The 19,490-nt window shown below is 38.3% G+C and overlaps 1 protein-coding gene across 3 annotated transcripts in view; it reads right to left on the bottom strand.

Moving 5' to 3' along the window:
* The window catches only part of tmeff2.L (transmembrane protein with EGF like and two follistatin like domains 2 L homeolog), an 81,424-nt gene that overhangs the window by 18,562 nt on the left and 43,372 nt on the right, over window positions 1–19,490 (bottom strand). For 2 of the 3 annotated variants that reach the window (XM_018234658.2, NM_001097013.1), the window contains 2 exon segments: window positions 16,871–16,994; window positions 13,786–13,944 (listed from right to left, as the gene is read on the bottom strand). In XM_018234658.2, the coding sequence (XP_018090147.1) occupies window positions 13,786–13,944; window positions 16,871–16,994 (283 nt within the window). 3 annotated transcript variants of the gene reach the window in all.

Below are 19,490 nucleotides of genomic sequence, written 5' to 3'. Positions count from 1 at the left end.
CTGGCAACGGAGATTCAAGATCAAAATGGGTTGTATAAAGAGAATAGTTCAAACAGAATATACATTATTCCTTTATTATTATATATTTAAAAGACAGATATAAAAATTAGACATTGGCACATTTTTATTAAGAGACGGGGTTAGCGTATAGGAAAACAATTATGGTTAAATATTCGTGAATACCTAGATTTAAGACACTAAGAGAGATAGAAAAGATGAACAGGTTGTCCTCCTTTTTGCAAATGAAAGGCATTTTCCTTGAAGGAGATCAGTTGTACCACCTGTAAGAACAATCAAAGAATGATTGAGACCTTTCACTTGAACCAGATGAGAGGGAATTTCATAAGTATATGACAAATAATTCTCAAAATGAAGTACACTTATCAACATGCCCATGTGGTTCAAAATACATAGGCCAAACCACACAGGAATGAATACAGAAAAATAAAATTGTGCATAAAATGATACTACTTAGGGGCAGATTTATCGAGAGTCAAATTTCGAATTTAAAAAACTTTGAAATTCAAATTAATAAAGACCAACCGAAATTTATTTAAAAAAAAAGTTAGATTTGTTCTAATTCGAATCTAAGTTTTTCCCCAATTGACTCCAAATAGGTTCTAGGGGGTCCCCCATAGGCTTAAACAGCAATTTAGCAAGTTTTAAATGGCGCTTGGTTGAAGTCGAACTTTTAAAGGGAAAGTACATGATAAATTTCGATATTCACATTTTTTTCAAATTCGATTCGAATTAGGACTATTCCCTAGTCAAAGTACACAAAAATTAGCTCGAAATTCAAATTTTTTAAATTCGAATTTTCACCTTTGATAAATCTGCCCCGTAGAGTTGCCTAAAATCAAGATCCCAGTGTATTGAAAAAATCATTGGTGTTAGTAGAACAATGTCAAAATGTAATGGATGTGTATAGATTGAGCTTTTTTTATTCTACCAAGTGCCATTCTGCCTATAACCAGAAAGAGTGCGCTAGCTCTCTATTCCCCACAGAAAGTATGTATAACAGCATAAAGCATGCACAGGTTGGCAAAAAAATTACAAGTTACTATTGTGTTTTGGAATGTTTTAAAACAAAGTTTCTCCATGACCATTACTGTACTCAGGCTCTGGATGTGGTCTTGTCAGTTGGGGAAATGTCTGCAAACACCCAACGTCTTCTATAGTAGTCGAGATGCAACCTGGTGATAAGTGCCAGAGTAGCAGTGAGCCATGTGGTGAAGGCAGACCCCATACTAATATATATTACTGTAACATTTTTGTTTGACCCACAGAATATTAAGCTGCATCTGGCAAGGGAATTATTCAAGTCATAATTGTGTTGCCATTTAAGAAATAGTTGCACACTGGACTTTCAAAACCTTACAGGTTTACTTAGTCCCACAGACAGTCCATGAAGAGCTAAGCCACAGATAGGATGCAATACTGCCGTGTCAGATTTTATTTATCAAAGGTACAAAAATTCAACACATGAGCATCCTTAGGAGCACTGATGGGAGGAATGCTGAACACTCCCTGAGCTTGGCCACCCCAGGTGAGAGACTCATTTACTATTAGCTGATGCAATTTTAGATGAAAATATGTGCAGGGATCCTCATTCTTGTCCATGTAGCAAAACCAACACATTTGTCACATAGTTCTCAAGCATTCAGATTATCTGTAAATAAATCTGTTTCTTCAAAACATATTTCTATGGTTATACAATGAAATTCTGCTGTGTCAGGGAGTCAGACTTCTTACCATACCAACTATCATATTTTGAAAAAGAGTAAACATCTACTTGGGGTTTAATTAGCACTCTTGCTAGAAACTATATCTACCCTAGCAACAGTTGTTTTTCCATGATGGAGGTTGGGTAGCAACTAACAAAGAGCGGGCATTGAAGATAAATGTGTCAATGGAATTAAAGAGGCTGAAATGTTTACATTTAGGGGCAGATTTATCAAGGGTCGAAATTCGAAGTGGAAAATACTTTGAAATTCGACCATCGAATAGAATCCTCCGACATCCGAATTCAAAGGATTTTAATCATCGTACGGTCGTATTCCGATCGTTCTCCAATCGTACTTCGAATCGTACTATTCGAACGATTTTATCGTACGATCATACGATTTTCCTTCGAAACCAAAAAACATAGAAAATTGCTCTGGAAGGTCCCCATAGGCTTACATAGCACTTCGGCAGGTTTAAGTTGGCGAAGTATTGAAGTCAACGTTTTTTTTAAAGAGACAGTACTTAGATTATCGAATGGTCGAATAGTCGAACGATTTTTACTTCGAAACGTTTGAATCAAAGTCGAAGGTCGTAGTAGCCTATTCAATGGTTGAAGTACCCAAAAAATTACTTTGAAATTCAAACCTTTTTAACTTCGAAAATTCACTCGAGCTTAGTAAATCTGCCCCTTGACATGACTATGAAGATTTTCATTCATCCAGGTCATGGTATATCTAGTATAGGTAAATCTAAAAACAACTGCACTTGCCGAGTAATCAATGAGTTGTTTTTAGATTTACCTATACTAGATATACCATGACCTGGATGAATGAAAATCTTCATAGTCATGTTAACATCTGGGGGCACATTTACTTGTTCTAGTAAATGTGTAAAAAACTAGCTCGAGTGAAGGAATAGAATAAAAAAAACTTAGCTCGAGTGAAGGAATAGAATAAAAAAAACTTTGAATTTCGAATGATTTTTTTGGCTACTTCAACCATCGAAATGGCTACTTCGAGCTTCAAATCGAACGATTCGAACTAAAAATCATTCGACTATTCGACCATTCAATAGTCGAAGAACTGTCTCTTTATTCGAAGTCGAAGGATTTTACTTAGACAGTCGAATATCGAGGGTTGAATATCGATATTCGACCCTAAGTAAATGTGCCCCTTAGTGTTTTCTATATTACTGTCACTTACAGTGGCTTTACATTGGGGGCCCAGGCCCCCACATAAAAAAATTTCAACCACCCCAAAACCTTGGGTCACCAGAGCCCCCTGTTCCCCCAGGTCCACCCTCGCAGTGACCACCTCCCATAAGCATTGGGTTATTACTAACTGTTACACCTAGCCTTTGAATTAGCCCTTATGCCAGACTACATATTATGTGCTAATTTATGAGCACAAGTACAGTAAGCAAAGTGCAATTTTGGGTGCAAGTTACCATGACTTTTACCCACAATGCAGCAGTTTTCTTATAACTTAAAGTGCAGATTCTGGCCTCTGAGTTCACGGCAGCCATCTTCTTCTTCTCCAGTAATCTTCATGTCTTGAAAGCATTTTCGGCGCAAGCGCAATTGGAGTAGATTTCCAGTCCCAAACCACTGCACATGCGCCAAAAGTCACGGAAATTTACTCCAACTGTGCATACGCCGAAAGTTCAGAAAAAGACAGAAGAAAGAAGATGGCTGATGTGAACTCTGAGGCCAGAATCTGCACAGAGGGGTGAGCAAAAAAATAGGGGCATTTGCCTGGGGGGCAGGTAGGCTGGAGGGAGGGGGGTCTACCCAGTGTAGGAGGAGGGCTTTTTTTTTATTACAGGTTGAATTCTCCTTTAAGGAATGGCCACAATCTGAGCAATGGCTGTGACAACTGCAGTTGCATTTAATAAGTGAGTCTTATTGTCTCAGTTCCTTAGCAATGATCTCCGATATTTGATGCTATTGAATCTCACTGTTCTAAGAACAACAAGAACACAAGGCATGGCAATAGCATACTCACAGCAGGGATTTGAGCTCTACAGGTAAGTAGCAGAAACAAGAGTTACTTAATCTGACATGCAAAAGGGTGTCCAGAAGACCACCAATAATTCATAGAATTCTTTAGCATATAGGCACAATAACAATAAGGAATTCCAACTTCAAAGCCTTCCTTCCTTTTTCTTGAGCTGGCTCAGAATATATTTTTCTGTTGCTCTTTTTTCTGTTGCTCTTCCAGTCAAAGTTGCATTTGCCACAGTCTGGTTCTGGCTTATTGGGTACCTGTAAATATCAGAGATCTCTAGAACTTATAGCTCCACCCTACAATGAATATTACAGTGGACAATGGGCACAGTACTACTGAGCAAACTGGTTCAACCCCCTCAAAGACATCATGCTTGTGAATCCAATTACATGAATCCAATTACATTTTTGACTGATAATCATTATAATATATTATAATATGATAAATATTATAACAGTATACAATGCTCCAGAGCTACAATTATCATGTGTTAGCCCAGTATAATCAAAGACATTGAACAGATTGTGGTAAACTGAACAGTCTATCAAGAAAATAGACTTGCTAACCGCAAAATAAACTTTATTGTCATGTGATAAACCTGAACTTCCATGTCTCAAGATAGAAACTGATTTTTTTGATTTTAGAGGTCAAGCACTTTTGTTAATTGTGGACTTTTATTTCTAAATATCTAGAAATCCCAAAAGTTCAGAATGAAACTTTGCATAGCAGCATAGCAAAACTCATGTTTGACAGACATGGCATCCCAATGGAGATTGTTTCAGACAATATGCCTTTCTCCAGTAGAAAGGTCCATAGTTTTGCATCCTAGTAAGGAATTCAAATGATTCACTCTTACCTGTATATCCTCAGTCTAATAGTCAAACTGAAAGGATGATTCAAACTGTGAAGCTTCTTTTCAAGAAATCATTCAGCACTAAAGCTGATCAACATTTAGCATGTCTACATTGAAGGAATACAGGTACAGTGTCATTCCTGCTCAACAACTGATGGCAAAGTGTTTAGAAATACTTTGCCAGGAACAACTCTTTCCCCAATAGTTCCACAGAATGCTCACAGAATGTTACTAAAGCTACAAAAATCTCAAAGGCAATACTATACAGTAACTGTGGTGGTAAAAGGGCTGTCTATTGAGCATGCCTGATTGATTTCCATTGAAGCAGGAGGTAGCAAGCATGCAAAGTAGACAGCTCTTTGACCGACTTCCTATTCAAAGGAGAAGGAAAGCTCAATAAACCAAAATTATACTTCACTCTAGATAAGAAAATGATTGATTTCCACTGTAGGTTTCAGCTTCTTTCTTAGGAAGGACATTACACATAGGGGGTCATCCACGATTTTGCCGTATTTATCATAAAAATAACTCAAATAAATCATTTTTAATTTGGGTTATTGCCCAAAAACCCTAATATCTTTAAATTGGGACATCTGCCATGACTTATACAGGACTTTGACAAGTTTGAGATGGCAAATTTTTGGATTCAGGCTTTTTGCAGCATCAGTTGTTTTTTTCCCCAAAAAGCAAGACCAGAAAAATTTGAGTTTTAGTAATTAACCCCCTTAATGTAGGGAGAGAGGTTTGTCATTTTGGGACTTTTTAGCGTATTGTTTAGGTATTTAAAAATAAAAAAAGTCTCACTTATCATTTAACATATACATATAGTTCTATAAGTATAGATTTCAATATTATGATTAACAAAAATGCAAATGTTACAAATCTCTACTCATCAATTGGAATCAACAGGATGTTATTTTCTAATAGGGGAATTCATTAGACTGAGGCTGAATTGTTCAACTGAAATAGTCTTTCATACAAGACAATGATACTGCAGGTGGTGTATTCAAAATTTGCCCAGGGTGGTACATGGAGTGGCCTCCTTAGTCACTCAATGGCACCAGACCAGAGACAGCACAAGGAAAACTTTCTCTTTATTGGCTCCCATGCGTAAGCAGTTTGCCCATTGGCTGTTCAGGACAATTTCTCCTTTGACATAACCCATATACTGCCCTACAATTGCCAAGGTGCTGAGCAGTAGTAAGTACTGGAGACAGAATTGAAATATTTTTTGGGAAAGACTATGGGACTGTGGGGGGGGGGGGACTTCTGCATGGGTGATCTGAGGGGCTTTTCTTTACAAGACTTATGACATTTGATTATAACTTAGTAACTTGATCACTACAATAAAGTTACAACCTGTGGTCAGCACCCCACAATTGACACCAGTTGATCCAAGTGTTAGTGGTGCCTATAAAATCATGTAAAACCACAATAGTAAAGGTTATGTTTTATGTTTTGAATACCCCAAGAGTGGATTGACCAAGGCTAAATACCAGACAATTGTACATTTTGGATTAATTACTCCTGTTGGTAACTCTTTAAAGATGAGACTATAGTCTTTTTTAGGATGGTGTTGGAAATTTACCCTAGCACACTCCATTTTTGATACATAACTGATTCTTGACTATAACCAGCCCACCACTTGTCTATACAGCAAGTGAGGTTCCCAGTAGGCCAGTGTTATATTCTCTTGAGTGGTACAGAGGACATCTCTCCAAACCCTGGCAACTGCCAAATCTGCTTTTGCCCAAGTAATGTTTCCAATCTGTTCATACAATTAAATACTGCTAATCAGGGCCAGAACTAGGAGTAGGAAGAAGAGACGTGTGCCTAGGGCACAACTGTGGGGAGGGTTAGGCACATACCTCTTCTGCCTGCTGACTGGCATTCAATTTGTATTTGATGGTGACAAGCTGGGGGTGATCAAGCTTGCATTGGGGACCCATACCATTTAACCTGTTTAACATTATTCAGATTGCCACTCTCTCTTCTTCCTATCTATCATTCTCATTAGTCGTTCTGTAATGAACAAATCCACTTTAATCCATTATCTCTTTGCTCTAACTGAGACCTGGCTCTCTCAGAGTGGCAAAAGTATTTAGGCAGCTCTCTATTGTGGTGGCCTCTCTTTCACTTATTGCCCTTATTGCAGCTTTAACCTCATCTCTATACTGTATCTCCATTGTTTCCTTCTTTCGAAGTGAATGCAATTAAACTGTTCCACCCACGGCATATGTGCCAGTTGTTTTCAGACGCCTTCTACTACATACTCTTCTACACTCCTCACTGACTTTGAATCCTGGCTTTAATGAGAGACCTCCTTCCTAATGTGTTTCTTACCACATGACACTTAAAGAAAAACTATACCCCCAAAATGAATACTTAAGCAACAGACAGTTTGTATCATATTAAAAGGCATATTAAAGAATCTTGCCAAACTGGAATATATATTTAAGTAAATATTGCTCTTTTACATCTCTTGCCTTGAACCACCATTTTGTGATGATCTGTGTGCTGCCTCAGAGATCACCTGACCAGAAATACTACAACTCTAACTGTAACAGGAAGAAGTGTGGGAAGCAAAATATATAACTAGATCATGTTAGATCATGTGACCTAACATGTATGGTTTGTTTGTGTGCACCGTGAATTCTAGGATCCCAAAGGGTGGCCCTTAATTTTTAAAATGGCAATTGCTATTTATGATTACCCAATGGCACATACTACAAGTACTTAAAAAGTATATTATTATGGTTTATTTACATTAAGCAGGGTTTTACAAATGAGCTGTTTTATTCAATATATTTTTATAGAGACTTACATTGTTCGGGGGTAATAGCTTTCCTTTAATCTCTTTATATTTATACTTAGTCAGAGGCATGAATCACAAGTGCTAAGAAAACAGCACTTAAACGAGGCAGATCTGTAACTAACTTGCATATCTTCTCACTCCTACAAGTAATATTCCTCATCTGTGCACCCCTGCCTATACTGCTATATACTGTACATCAATATATTGCAGCCCTCAACCAACCTACCTCTATTACATCACTGTAATATCTGACGACCTTCTCTGTGTGTCCACTCTGTGTGTCCACTAATAGTTTAATGGTAAAGCAACTTTTCATTTGGCCTCATTTATTATTTTTCATAGTTTTTGAAATACTTGCCTTCTTCTTCTGATCCTTTCTAGCTTTCAACTGGGGGTCACTGACCCTATCTAAAAAAAAACAAATGCTCTTCAAGACTACAAATGTATTATTCTTGCTACTTTTTATTCATGACCTCTCCTATTCATATTCCAGGCCCTTATTCAAATAAGGGGTATTTGTGGCCCATGCAATCAGATTGCAAACTGGAGACTGAATAAAAAGCTAAATAACAAAAAATCACAAATAAAAAATTAAAACCAAATTCAAATGGTTTCCGAATACTGTATCACTCTCTACATTGTACTAAAAGTTAATTCAAAGGCAAACAACTCCGTTAAACCTCTTTTGAGTGAAGAAAGGGTTACACTAATAAAAATGAATCTGAGAAATACATTAAATTGAAAGTAAAATGCAGCCACAAGGGATGCAGACACATGTGACCCTAATAAAGGCTTTTGGGTCTCACAGCAGAAAACAGGTTTGTGTCTGAATTTTATATATATATATATATATATATATATATATATATATATATATATATATATATATATATATATAGTAAATAAATATATATATATAGATACATATAGATACATATATATATATATATATATATATATATATATATATATATATATATATATATATATATATATATATATATATATATGATACAGACACAAACCCTTGTTATAAACATATTTAAATCATCCATCAAATGTTTTGGTTTATTTTTGTAGAAGATATGCTAAGTATTCTTTTCGTATCTATCTAGTGTATTCTAGTTATTAAACTTGTAGATAACTAGAGCTATAGCTGAATATTATATAGTGAATAAAGTACCCCCTCTTGTAAAATATAAGGATATTATAAGTTATCGAGGAGTTTCATGACCATATAAAAACACGAGGCCGAAGGCCGAGTGTTTTTATACAGGTCATGGAACTCCGAGTTAACTTCTAATATCCTCATATTTTACAACTGGGGGTACTTTATTTATTATAATACACAAGTTTTAGTGAGTCATGTGACAGAAATGACATCAGAACTCACCGTTTATAACTGATGACATCAGAACTCACCGTTTATAAGGATATAATTTACAAGATATTCATGGCTTTTGTGTATTATATCATTATACTGTGTAGCATAATTTTAGTACCCCTGGGATCGTTAAGTGCAGTTATAATAGCAAACAGAGGAAGGTCTATTACCTGATTGCAGGGCCGGGCCAAGGTAGTTTGGCACCCTAGGCAAGAGCTTCAATTAGCGCACCCCCCCCATCGAGCATTGCCATTTCCTACCTTACCATGACAATATTTAAATAAAGAAAGCAAGAAAGTGTACAACGCATTAATGAATGAAACTTATCATTTAAATAAATATGTAATGTTAACAAAAATAAGGTAAATGTCAGAAAAACAAAACAGTAGGATAATTTGATCCTGTTAAACAAAGTGCAAATGAAGGGTTCACTTAACACCAATACTGGAATGTCCACAACATTTTACTTTTAGCACAACTCCTATGAGAATTGTGCAATAAGCTAAAACCTCCTCAGTAATGAAAGTAGCCCTTCCACTGCCAGCCCTCCCATTTTTGAGGTAGCTTAATATGTAGCTGCAGAGTTTTCAGCCAATCTTTCTGCCACATCCATCATACTGCCCCCCTGTGCCAGCAGCCAACCATCATACTGCCCCCCTGTACCTGTGCCAGCCATTCATCATACTGCCCCCTGTGCCAGCTGCCAACCATCATACTGCCCCCTGTACCTGTGCCAGCAGCCATCCATCATTCTGCCCCCCTGTATCTGTGCCAGCCATTCATCATACTGCCCCCCTGTACCTGTGCCAGCTGCCAACCATCATACTGCCCCCTGTACCTGTGCCAGCTGCCAACCATCATACTGCCCCCTGTACCTGTGCCAGCCATCCATCATACTGCCCCCCTGTACCTGTGCCAGCCATCCTACTGCCCCCTGTGCCAGCAGCCGACCATCATACCGCCCCCCTGTACCTGTGCCAGCAGCCATCCATCATACTGCCCCCCTGTACCTGTGCCAGCCATCCATCATACTGCTCCCCTGTACCTGTGCCAGCCATCCATCATACTGCCCCCTGTGCAAGCAGCCATCCATCATACTGCCCCCTGTGCAAGCAGCCATCCATCATACTGCCCCCTGTGCCAGCAGCCACCAATGTCCCCAAGGCCCCAAGCCCCCCGCCCCCCCATCTGTACCTGTGCCAGCAGCCCAGTAAGCGACTTCAAAGTAAGGATTAGGAAAGTACTAGTAGTAGGCAGCTGTCCCAAAGCGCCCAGGGGCCCCAGCCAGCAGGACAGACAGCAGCTCTCTTCAGCTCCATGTTACTGCTCCCTCTAGTGTGCACAGCAGCAGGTCCTCTCTCCCAGGCGGCCCAAAAATGGAAGGAACCAAGTCATGCTCCAGAGTGGGGGAGCACTTTTTAATTATTTTTTAATTTATACCAGGATTAAACAAGCCACACAGGGGGTTTAGACATGCAATTTTTTTATAATTATAATGCTTTTACAACTAAATTGCAAAAATGAAAAAAAAATTAAATAAAAAATTCCCCCCCCTGAGAAGTGCGCCCCCCAGTGATTGCGCCCTAGGCGGTTGCCTACCCTGCCTACCCCTTGTTCCGGCCCTGCCTGATTGTAAAACTATTATGATTGTCTTGTTCATTCTGGTGGCAAGTGCCTGGCATCTGGAGCCAATAATGTGATCTTTAACCAAGAAACTATAAAGGCATTAAAATATACTTTGGAGCCAGGGTTGCCATCTCGCCAGTATTTTACCAGCCTGGCCAGTAAAAATGATGCTTAATGGCAATGTTCTTAACAGAGAAGAAAGATAAAAATATATCCATATATTTCAAATAGGTAGCCCTACTTGGAGCTTCTAATGTTGTATTACAAATCTTAAAGATGTGATGTTATATGTTCTACAAGTTAAGCATCTTGGCCTCTGCCTAACATACTGTTAAAGATTTGTTGCAGTACCTCGTCATCATCATTTGTTTTTATAGCACAGCAAGTTACACAGCACTTAACATTTATAAAAAATAGAATCAGAGGTCCCTACTCGCAAGGACTTACCGTACATTCTAAAGGGTTAGGGAAGTTCAAAACAATTGATGATTTATGATAAGTTGATCAGTCTTATCAGTCAAGACGCATTATTTACAGTAGATCTTGTGTTTATTATTTTTCCAACTTTTACCTCAAGTTCCCCCCCGGGCTCCCCTGGTTATTTAATACTGTTTTGATTTTTTTTTTTTTCTTTTTTACTAATGTATTTATTTATTACTCCAGATGCTTTGTCCAAGAACCTAGTGATGCAGGCTCCATTTTTATTTTTCTCTTCACGACATGCAGATATTATTAATTTTAGCAATTTCCTTTTTCGTTAGTCACTGCTTTATGTATGTTAGTATACATTGCTCTTCCAACAAGCTTCAGAATCACATTCTGGCGTCTTCTTCCACTTCAGGTTCCATCATAGTGGGATCATACATGCTAGTTTGTGCTTCTAACAAAATTGTAGAGATATCACCTTTAGTTTTAGCTTTAAGGGATCTGAGAGTGGTTGGTTTATTTGGCCTTGGTGAAGTGTTGACTTGTAAAGAAAGATTGTTTCACCCTTCTCTGCCAGGAGCTATGCTCATAAACTTCCATCCATGATGCATAATATACATTGCCTCCGAGCAAGACACATTCCCTCCAAACTTTTTTGCTATTTATTTAGTTCAGTTACCTGAGTGGCGGGACATTTGTAAGGCCAGGTCATTTGGAACAAAAGCAGAAAGCACATTAAAGGAATTGCTCTGGATACTCCAACTTCCCTATGACTTCTCTCCTTACCCCAATTAAGGTAAATGTTTATGGAAAATGCCTTCATAGCAATCATGTCCCCAGCATGTATCTTCTCTGGATTCAGAGAAAAATTAGACTCAAGAGTCCCTTAACCGCTGATCCACATTATCTATCACAATCACTGACTGCATACACTAGAGTAGATCTCTGCTTTGCCAGACATAAACATTACTTCTGCAGCTATTCCCCCGTTCCACATTTGCACCAGGCCCCTCAGATTTCTTACCAGACTTGATGTAACTTTCTGGTCCTCCTATATGACGCTCCCTCAGTCAACTCTTTATCAAGGTTCCCTTCTATATGATGGCATCCTGTTAGCCATGTAGGTGTCTGTGATATGTGCTGCTGGATTCAGCTATTTTAAGCTCACAATCCAGAAAAAAAAGCATTTCTATTGGACACATATGCAGAAATCGGTCTTTTATTATCAGATCCTCCAAGTAACAGAACAGACTCTTACATTCTCAGCCTTCCAAACACATCAGAGTAACTGAGTTGCCCTGAATTTATTGAGGGATACCCCCTGGATATTAGTGCCTGTTTAGAGCTTCTTTAATAGCATCATACAAATCTGCTGGTCTTCTGGTGGAAGGCTTTGCCCTTTTGCCTTGGGATCAGTTCATTTGCCCATTGCTAACTGGGAAAATTAATCTGTCTTTGTGTTTTCTCAAAACTGAACAGAAATGTGTCCAATTCTCCATCTGTTTCCATTACAGGAACATTTTTAGAAATGAGGTTTGTAAATATTTAACTCCCTGGACTCATTGCTCAGTAGTATCCCTTTGGAGCCATGCCATCTCTAGCTGTAATTCTTTTTCTGCCTGTTGATATTGCAGAATAAACTGAAGTTGGAAGTTTGAAAAGAAGACTCCTGGTATTCTGTCCTGTACTCCTGATCACAGAAAAAATGAGCAATTCCTTAGACATATCTGCTGCATTAATGTATCTCTGGATACTGGAAAGCTGTTCCTTTCAATGCTTTATGTAGGATACATCTCATGGGATAATTGCCAAATAAAAATAAATAAAAAAACAAAAAGGGGTAAAAAGTGTCCTTCTCCTTGAAGACAAGGATATGACATTTTCATAGAAGTGCAAATTTTGCTGCTGTAGTTGTTATACTGGCATCAAGAACAAATTATAATAAGACAAGGACATACATTAAATATGTAAACAGTTACAAATAAAACACAGAAATCCGAGACATAACAAATAAGTACAGTCTTCGTGTTGACCCATGTAGATATATTGACTAAGCCAATAATATCATGAACAAAGCTGTTGATACGAACATGGTAGCACAATGACAATATGCTCATTTTTTTATAAAAAGTAATGCTGATTCCATAGATATAAAACATTTGTGGTGTGTAACCTGCCTTTGGCCAGATATCTGGTAGAAAATTGGGTAACACAGTTTGGACTTATTGAGTAGCTGTTATTGCATTACACCTGTAACCAATTTTTACATTTATAATAGAATATGTATGTATTATTATTATTTAATATGTTGTATGTTATTATTAAAGATGTAGGTCTGTAATCTCCTCAATGATATAAACTCCTTATAAGTTTGTTTACTGACAGAGTTAAGACAGTTACCATAAGTTGTAACACCTCTATATTTTAGTATAAGCTGGCAGTTCCAGGCCCTAATTGAGAGATTCCTGCAAAAAGTTATGATTTCATTTTACCAACAAAATAAGTTTGCATAGCTTGAGCAATGCTTGTTCATATTGCAGCAATGATATCATATTGCTCACACATATTGTCAGTCAAGCTTCTTGCATTAGTAAACAAAGTGGTGTAATTGCTACCTCCCCCACCCCTTGCTGTCCAATGCAAGCAAGTGAGCAGGCATGGGGGTGTGTGTGCTGTGGTTGGTGTGGCTTGCTAAGCACCATTTTTTCTCTTCTGCAGGACAAGCTACAGGTAACAGTTTTTTGTTTTTTACACAGAAAGTCCCTGTTCAATTTTCAGAGCATATTTAAAAGGGCTTCACCATTTTTTAATTGCATGCAATTGTTTTCCTATAACATAACACATTGTCAATTGTAGTAAATCATAAATATTAAAAACTGATTAAGTGTTTAAGAAAATAAATACATAATGCAGATCCAACATTAATCTAAAAGAATAAAATGATGCTAACCTTGTTATGCAGAGGACAACAATGCAAATGACAGCAATTTGAATAGTTCCAATCACAGCAGCTATTAAGACATACTGAAAACGGACTGGACCTGGAACCACGTATAACACATTGAAGTCTTTCTTTTCACAGTGAGACCCACTGTAGCCTGTATCACACCTGCAATGATAAAGACATTTCTTTAAAAAATTTTTTTAATGAAATGAGAGGGTTGACTAGTTCTGAAATGTTAATTAGGAAATGGCCAAGTGGACCCAGATCTTTAAGGAGAATGAGAATATTCCAGAAAGGGATCCATATATCCTCTCACTTGGGGTTCACAACCTCTAAGATCATATATTGGTTATGACATGCTTCTAAATGATTCCAAACTTGGCAAACCTATACCCACCAGTAATGAAGGATGTCCTGAAACATCCCTTATGTTAGGTATCATTCCATGGAACACGGCGTGTCTACATTTTAATTATATTTGATACTGGAAAGTACCAATATTATATTGTAGAAACTAGTTTGGCACCATCTACAGGGCGTTGTAAAGGATACTTTCCTTGGCACTTCTATCTTATACATAAGGTAATGAAGAGGAATGTCCCTGTAGGGAATAAAAAGTGAGATAGCAGTATGTTGTGCAATACAAGTGAGGCATCAATCGTCTGCCCAGTCTCCAGAACTTTCCCCCAGGGGAACACAAAAAATTCTAACTTGATACGTATACGAGTATGTATACGGTTTATTTACTGTCTTGCAATTATATATTTTTATGCATGTCTTTTTTATATCATTTTGTATATTTATGCACTATTTTTTTATTAAAAATAAAAAACTTAAAATAAGTTTTGTCTTTGCTACTCTATAGAACCCTTAACCTGTATGAAAGTAGCTGTGCCTTGAAAGGGAAGTTGTCCATGTATATGCTAATGAACTAGTTGACTGCTGACAGGAAGGAAGTGTGTTTGAATGTGAATTAAACCCTTTGCTACTGAACTGCTCATTGAATTAGTAGAAACAAACCCTTTGCCCACTCTGTGTAGAGTAAAATATTATCTGTTATAGAGAGCAGGGAACCAATATCAGGTTGCTACGTTGTTAAGGTAGATGGACAAAGTGACTGAGTTTTGTGGGTGTTGGTCTGTTTTGGGGCATCTAATGGTAGTTTTACCTGTGTGTAAGGTGGGTGAGCGACTGAGCACGTAACCCCATATAGCCTCAGCTAGAGTCGTGTGTGTCTGAATGTGACAAATTGGTTGGCTGAGGTAGCATATTTTTTATTAAATTATTAGTGCTTGGACTAGGCATTTAACCATTGCAGTAAGGCTCATTGAGAGCATTATACAGTCTTCAGGGACAAACACAATACATATTTGTTAAAACAGATGGATGGGTCAATTAAAGGGTTTTTTTGCAACCAGGTAGCCATGTGAGGATCCCCTGCCCAGAACAGAAAGAACAGACTCCACCTGTACAGTCCATGGTAATGTTTATGTTTGTGTCTGGTAAGACAGAGAACCTCTCCCACCATATGCAGTCTTTCAACAAAGTGACTCAGAGACTAAGGGACTCTCTTCTCTATGGTGAGTTCAGAGATGATCAAAATTGGGGACATTATACCTGGGAAGACTTTTTAAATATAGGAAGTGTGTGGAAGCTTCCCAAAGGTGCCTGTGTCACGAGTTTACTTGGGATTGGGCTGTGGTGAAAGATCTAAGGGAAGTGGGTGTAACAATGAAATTCCTATGAATGTTTGCTGGGAAATGATTTGGGAACAATGCATACTGCTTTAGTGCCCTATGTCTCACAGGGTCCAGTAACAGCCACAGGAAAAATACAGTGAAATAGTTGGGAGGGAGAGCTGGGAGACAGAAGAGAGTGTCAAACAGTGCCTGAACTATTAGTGTCCCAAGGTGGGGGTGGGGGATAAGGAGGGAGAGATGTCAGCCAGGTAGTGTACCCAAACCCAAAAACCTGAAGTTTTTAGTAAGATGAATCAGCTAGGACTGACTCAGGAGTCATTGCAGGAGTGTGGTTAACAGGTGGTCAGGAGGTTGGGTCCTAGTGGATGGAGCAACTCAGACTGCGGTGAACAATGGCAGCTTTGAGGCAGGTATAGATCCAGTACCAGAACCCATTAAGGTCAGGTAGTCAAGAGTATAGCAAATATTGCTGACAGTAGCAGGAGTACCAAACTGACAGAGATTAGATAGTATATCAAGGGTTTCAGGACATTTTGGTAGACTAGGGCTGAAAAAGTCAGTGGAGACCAAGGGGGCATAAAGCAGGTGTATATAATAAAGTATATAGTTAGTATAATAAATATACGTATGTCTCAATGTTCCCTCTAAGGTGTCTGCTCACACAATTTTGAGCCCAGTGCACACAACAAATTGTGGTGCACACAAAGAATTTTGTGTGCAAACACAACATTTTTATATTAATTGTGACCTGAGCACTCAGTTTTTAAAAACTGTGCACAAAAATTTTAAATGTGTGCATTTTTTTGCTCACATAGCAGAAAAGGAATTAGATCAATGATCTAGTGGCGAGCAAGTAACATGTTGCTCTCCAAGATGTTGCTCCCAGTGGCCTCAAACAGGTGCTCATATTTGGATTTCTGACTTGGAAGCAGGTTATGGAGGCAAAAAGACCATTTGCACTGCCAAACAGACCACATAGGGTCTACCAAATAACCAATTACAGCCCTTAGTGGAACCCCCCAAGGAATGTTCCCTATCTTTTTATATTTAAATGTGGCTCATGGTTAAAAAAAGGTGGTGGACCCCCTGGTCTAGATAATAAGATTATAAGTCTACATCCAGAAGATTGTGGGACTAGAGAAAGGCAGAAGGAACCCACAGGCAAAATTGCAGTGATGCAAAAAAACAAAAACAGGCAGGAGAAAGAGGCCTGGTGCCTAAGGTGGGCAGTTTGCAGCATAGTACCCAAATCATATTGTATTGACTATTATAATTAAAATGAGGTATATAGATTCTTCTATAATAAATGTTATACTGTATACAGTACCATTGAGACACTAAAATGCCATTGATATTTTTTGTAAATAAACCAACTGAAAATGGTTTCTTACCTACACCATGGCTTCAGCATGTTAACAGTGTGCTCACACCTCCCATGTACACAATAATCAACATAATGTTCAGGGCATGGAATATAAAGACCCTTTGCAGTCTCTTCTAATTTATTTGCATTCTCTAAAATAGAAAGGAGATTGTGAGACATACTTCAGCAGAGGAGATATATTATATTTATTCTGACATGCCTTCCTAAAATGTAAGGAATGTCAGAGTAAAAAGACAGTTATTCTGCAATTAAAACAGTTACTAACAGCCTTAATATTAGGTCATGTATTATTTACCTTTTAATAGAGTATTATATAATAATTAATATTTGCTACTAAAAGGGTTAAGACTCATCTGCACATTTTCATCCCCAAATGATGTACAAAACTTACCAGATACCAACAACTGAAAGGAAGCTAAATGCCTACTTCTTCTCGGCAGGCACTTTGTGGGACCACAAAGTAAGAAAGTATTTTAACAGCCCTTTCAATTCTTTCTATGCCCTGAGACTTACATATTTACAAGTCATTTTTGAGAAGAAATTCTGTGATTAGGAAAACATGCCTGGACATTTTCAAGTTTAGAAAGATGTTTATGTTTAGCTTATTTGAATTTAAAAAAATTATACGTTAAAATTTAAAAATGACTCCCTTTATTTACAGCATAACCCCAAATTTACATCCCCGGATTTATCGCTTTCCCGCTTTTACGTTAGTCAAATACTTCTTACTTTACCAATTAGTAGCTTCCCCAACATGTTGCAATCGCAGATGCCATCTTAGGAAGGTCACCATTATTGCGTCATATTTCACACTGCACATGCGCTGAGCTTACACATGCGCAAGCTCTGGGAATTTGTAAATGCTCAACAGAAACAACAGTCCTCCATTAAAACAGCTGTATAAGGTGCAGATTCTGGTTTTAGTCTTAGATTAAACAATACTGTGCTGTACAGTAATCTTTCTGCATCTTTTTTATTAATTTAGAGTGATGGATGTACATTTTAAAGTCAATTTTATGGGGTGCCTCTGTGTCGGTGCTAAACAGTACAGTATGTGTAATGTATGGCCTTGGGGTAGAGGTTTAATGGGGTGCCTCTGTGTCAGTGCTAAACAAAACAGTATGTGTAATGTATGCTCTTGGGGTGGATGTTTAATGGGGCGCCTCTGTGTCAGTGTCACGCAGCAATGTGGTGTCAGTGCTTAACGCTCTTGGGGTGGAGGTGTTATAGGGTACCACTGTGTCAGTGTCATGCAGTATTTGTGGTGTCAGTACTGTGTGATGTATGCTTTAAGGGAGGAGGTGATGTGACAGTAGTGGATTTCACTCATTAAACTTTTGTTGAACTGCCTTTTCCATCATCCAAAGAAAACTGTAGCACACCGATCAAACTTGTCTTGTGAAGAAAAGTGTTTTTATTGGCTCACGGCAGACATAAAGTTTGGCAACGTTTCGGGCCACGCAGGGCCCTTTATCAAGCCTGTGGACTGTTTAGCACCCGGCACCCGAGAGGGTAATTACGTTCAGGTGAGCACTCTAATTCTGTGTGGAACTGCCTTTTCCAGACCTCTTACAGCAAATTACATCTGGAAAGTCTGCCACATTATAAGGAAGAAGAAGACTTGTACTGCACAGTATTCTGAAATAAAGGAAGTTCAGAACAACAGACGTGTGTACTGTATAATCATGTGAGTAAACTGCAAACATTCTAAGTGTCTCCTTTCTTGACCCCTAGAACAAATCAGAGATCACTTGACCACCTTTGAAGATTTGCCAGCCTGTCCACAAAAGCCACCGCCATATCGTAACAGGAATTCTTATCATAAAAGAGTACTTTTGGTAAATGCAGCACTCATTAATACAGTACTGTTTGTTGTAAAATTTGATTGCAGTGGGTTTTCATGCATTTGGTTGTGTGATGCCGTGTTAACGTGTGTGTGTTAGTATGATGTGACTATACGTTATGCATGTTTGTGCAGTGGAGCCTGAGTGGGGGGTACAAACACACTGTATGCTCTACACAAAGTAACGTTTTTGTACATTTCTAGGTACAGAAAAATGTGTGAAAAGAACAATCCTAAGAAGAGAAAAAGAAAATCTCTATCGAAGAAGAAAAGATTGCCATTACAGAATGTGCTGAATCATATCATATCAAGCAGAGAGCATCAATTGAAGGAAGTTCAGTTTTAAGTGTGGTCCACAGGCAAAAAAGTGAAAGTATGTGTCTCAGTCCAAGTATGAACCGATGGAGAGGTTGTTGCAAGAATGGTTTGCAAGTCTTTGTGCTTCAAATGTCCCAATAAGTGGCAACTTATAAAGAGAGAAAGCAGTTCACATTGCCACAAGACTTGGCATTGACAACCTTTCAGCATCAAATGGCTGGATAGACAGATTTAAGAAGAGAAACAATGTGATGTGCAAAGCTATATGTGGAGAAAACAAAAGTAAAAGTGTTGATATGGACACTGTCACCAACTGGAAAGAAAACCAGCTTACCCGCTAGCTTGAAGGTTAGGGTAAGGGCACACCTGGCGAGGAAACTTCGGGTGACTTTGGAATACGAAGTGCCGTGCTTGCCATGCCGCAGGCGATTTTTTTATTATACCCGGCGCAAGACAGGGGGAAGCG

This window comes from Xenopus laevis, chromosome 9_10L (assembly GCF_017654675.1).
Source record: "Xenopus laevis strain J_2021 chromosome 9_10L, Xenopus_laevis_v10.1, whole genome shotgun sequence".
NCBI lineage: Eukaryota > Metazoa > Chordata > Amphibia > Anura > Pipidae > Xenopus > Xenopus laevis.
The sequence above is the reverse complement of the archived record's forward strand: the minus strand, read 5'-3'. Positions and strand labels throughout refer to the sequence as shown.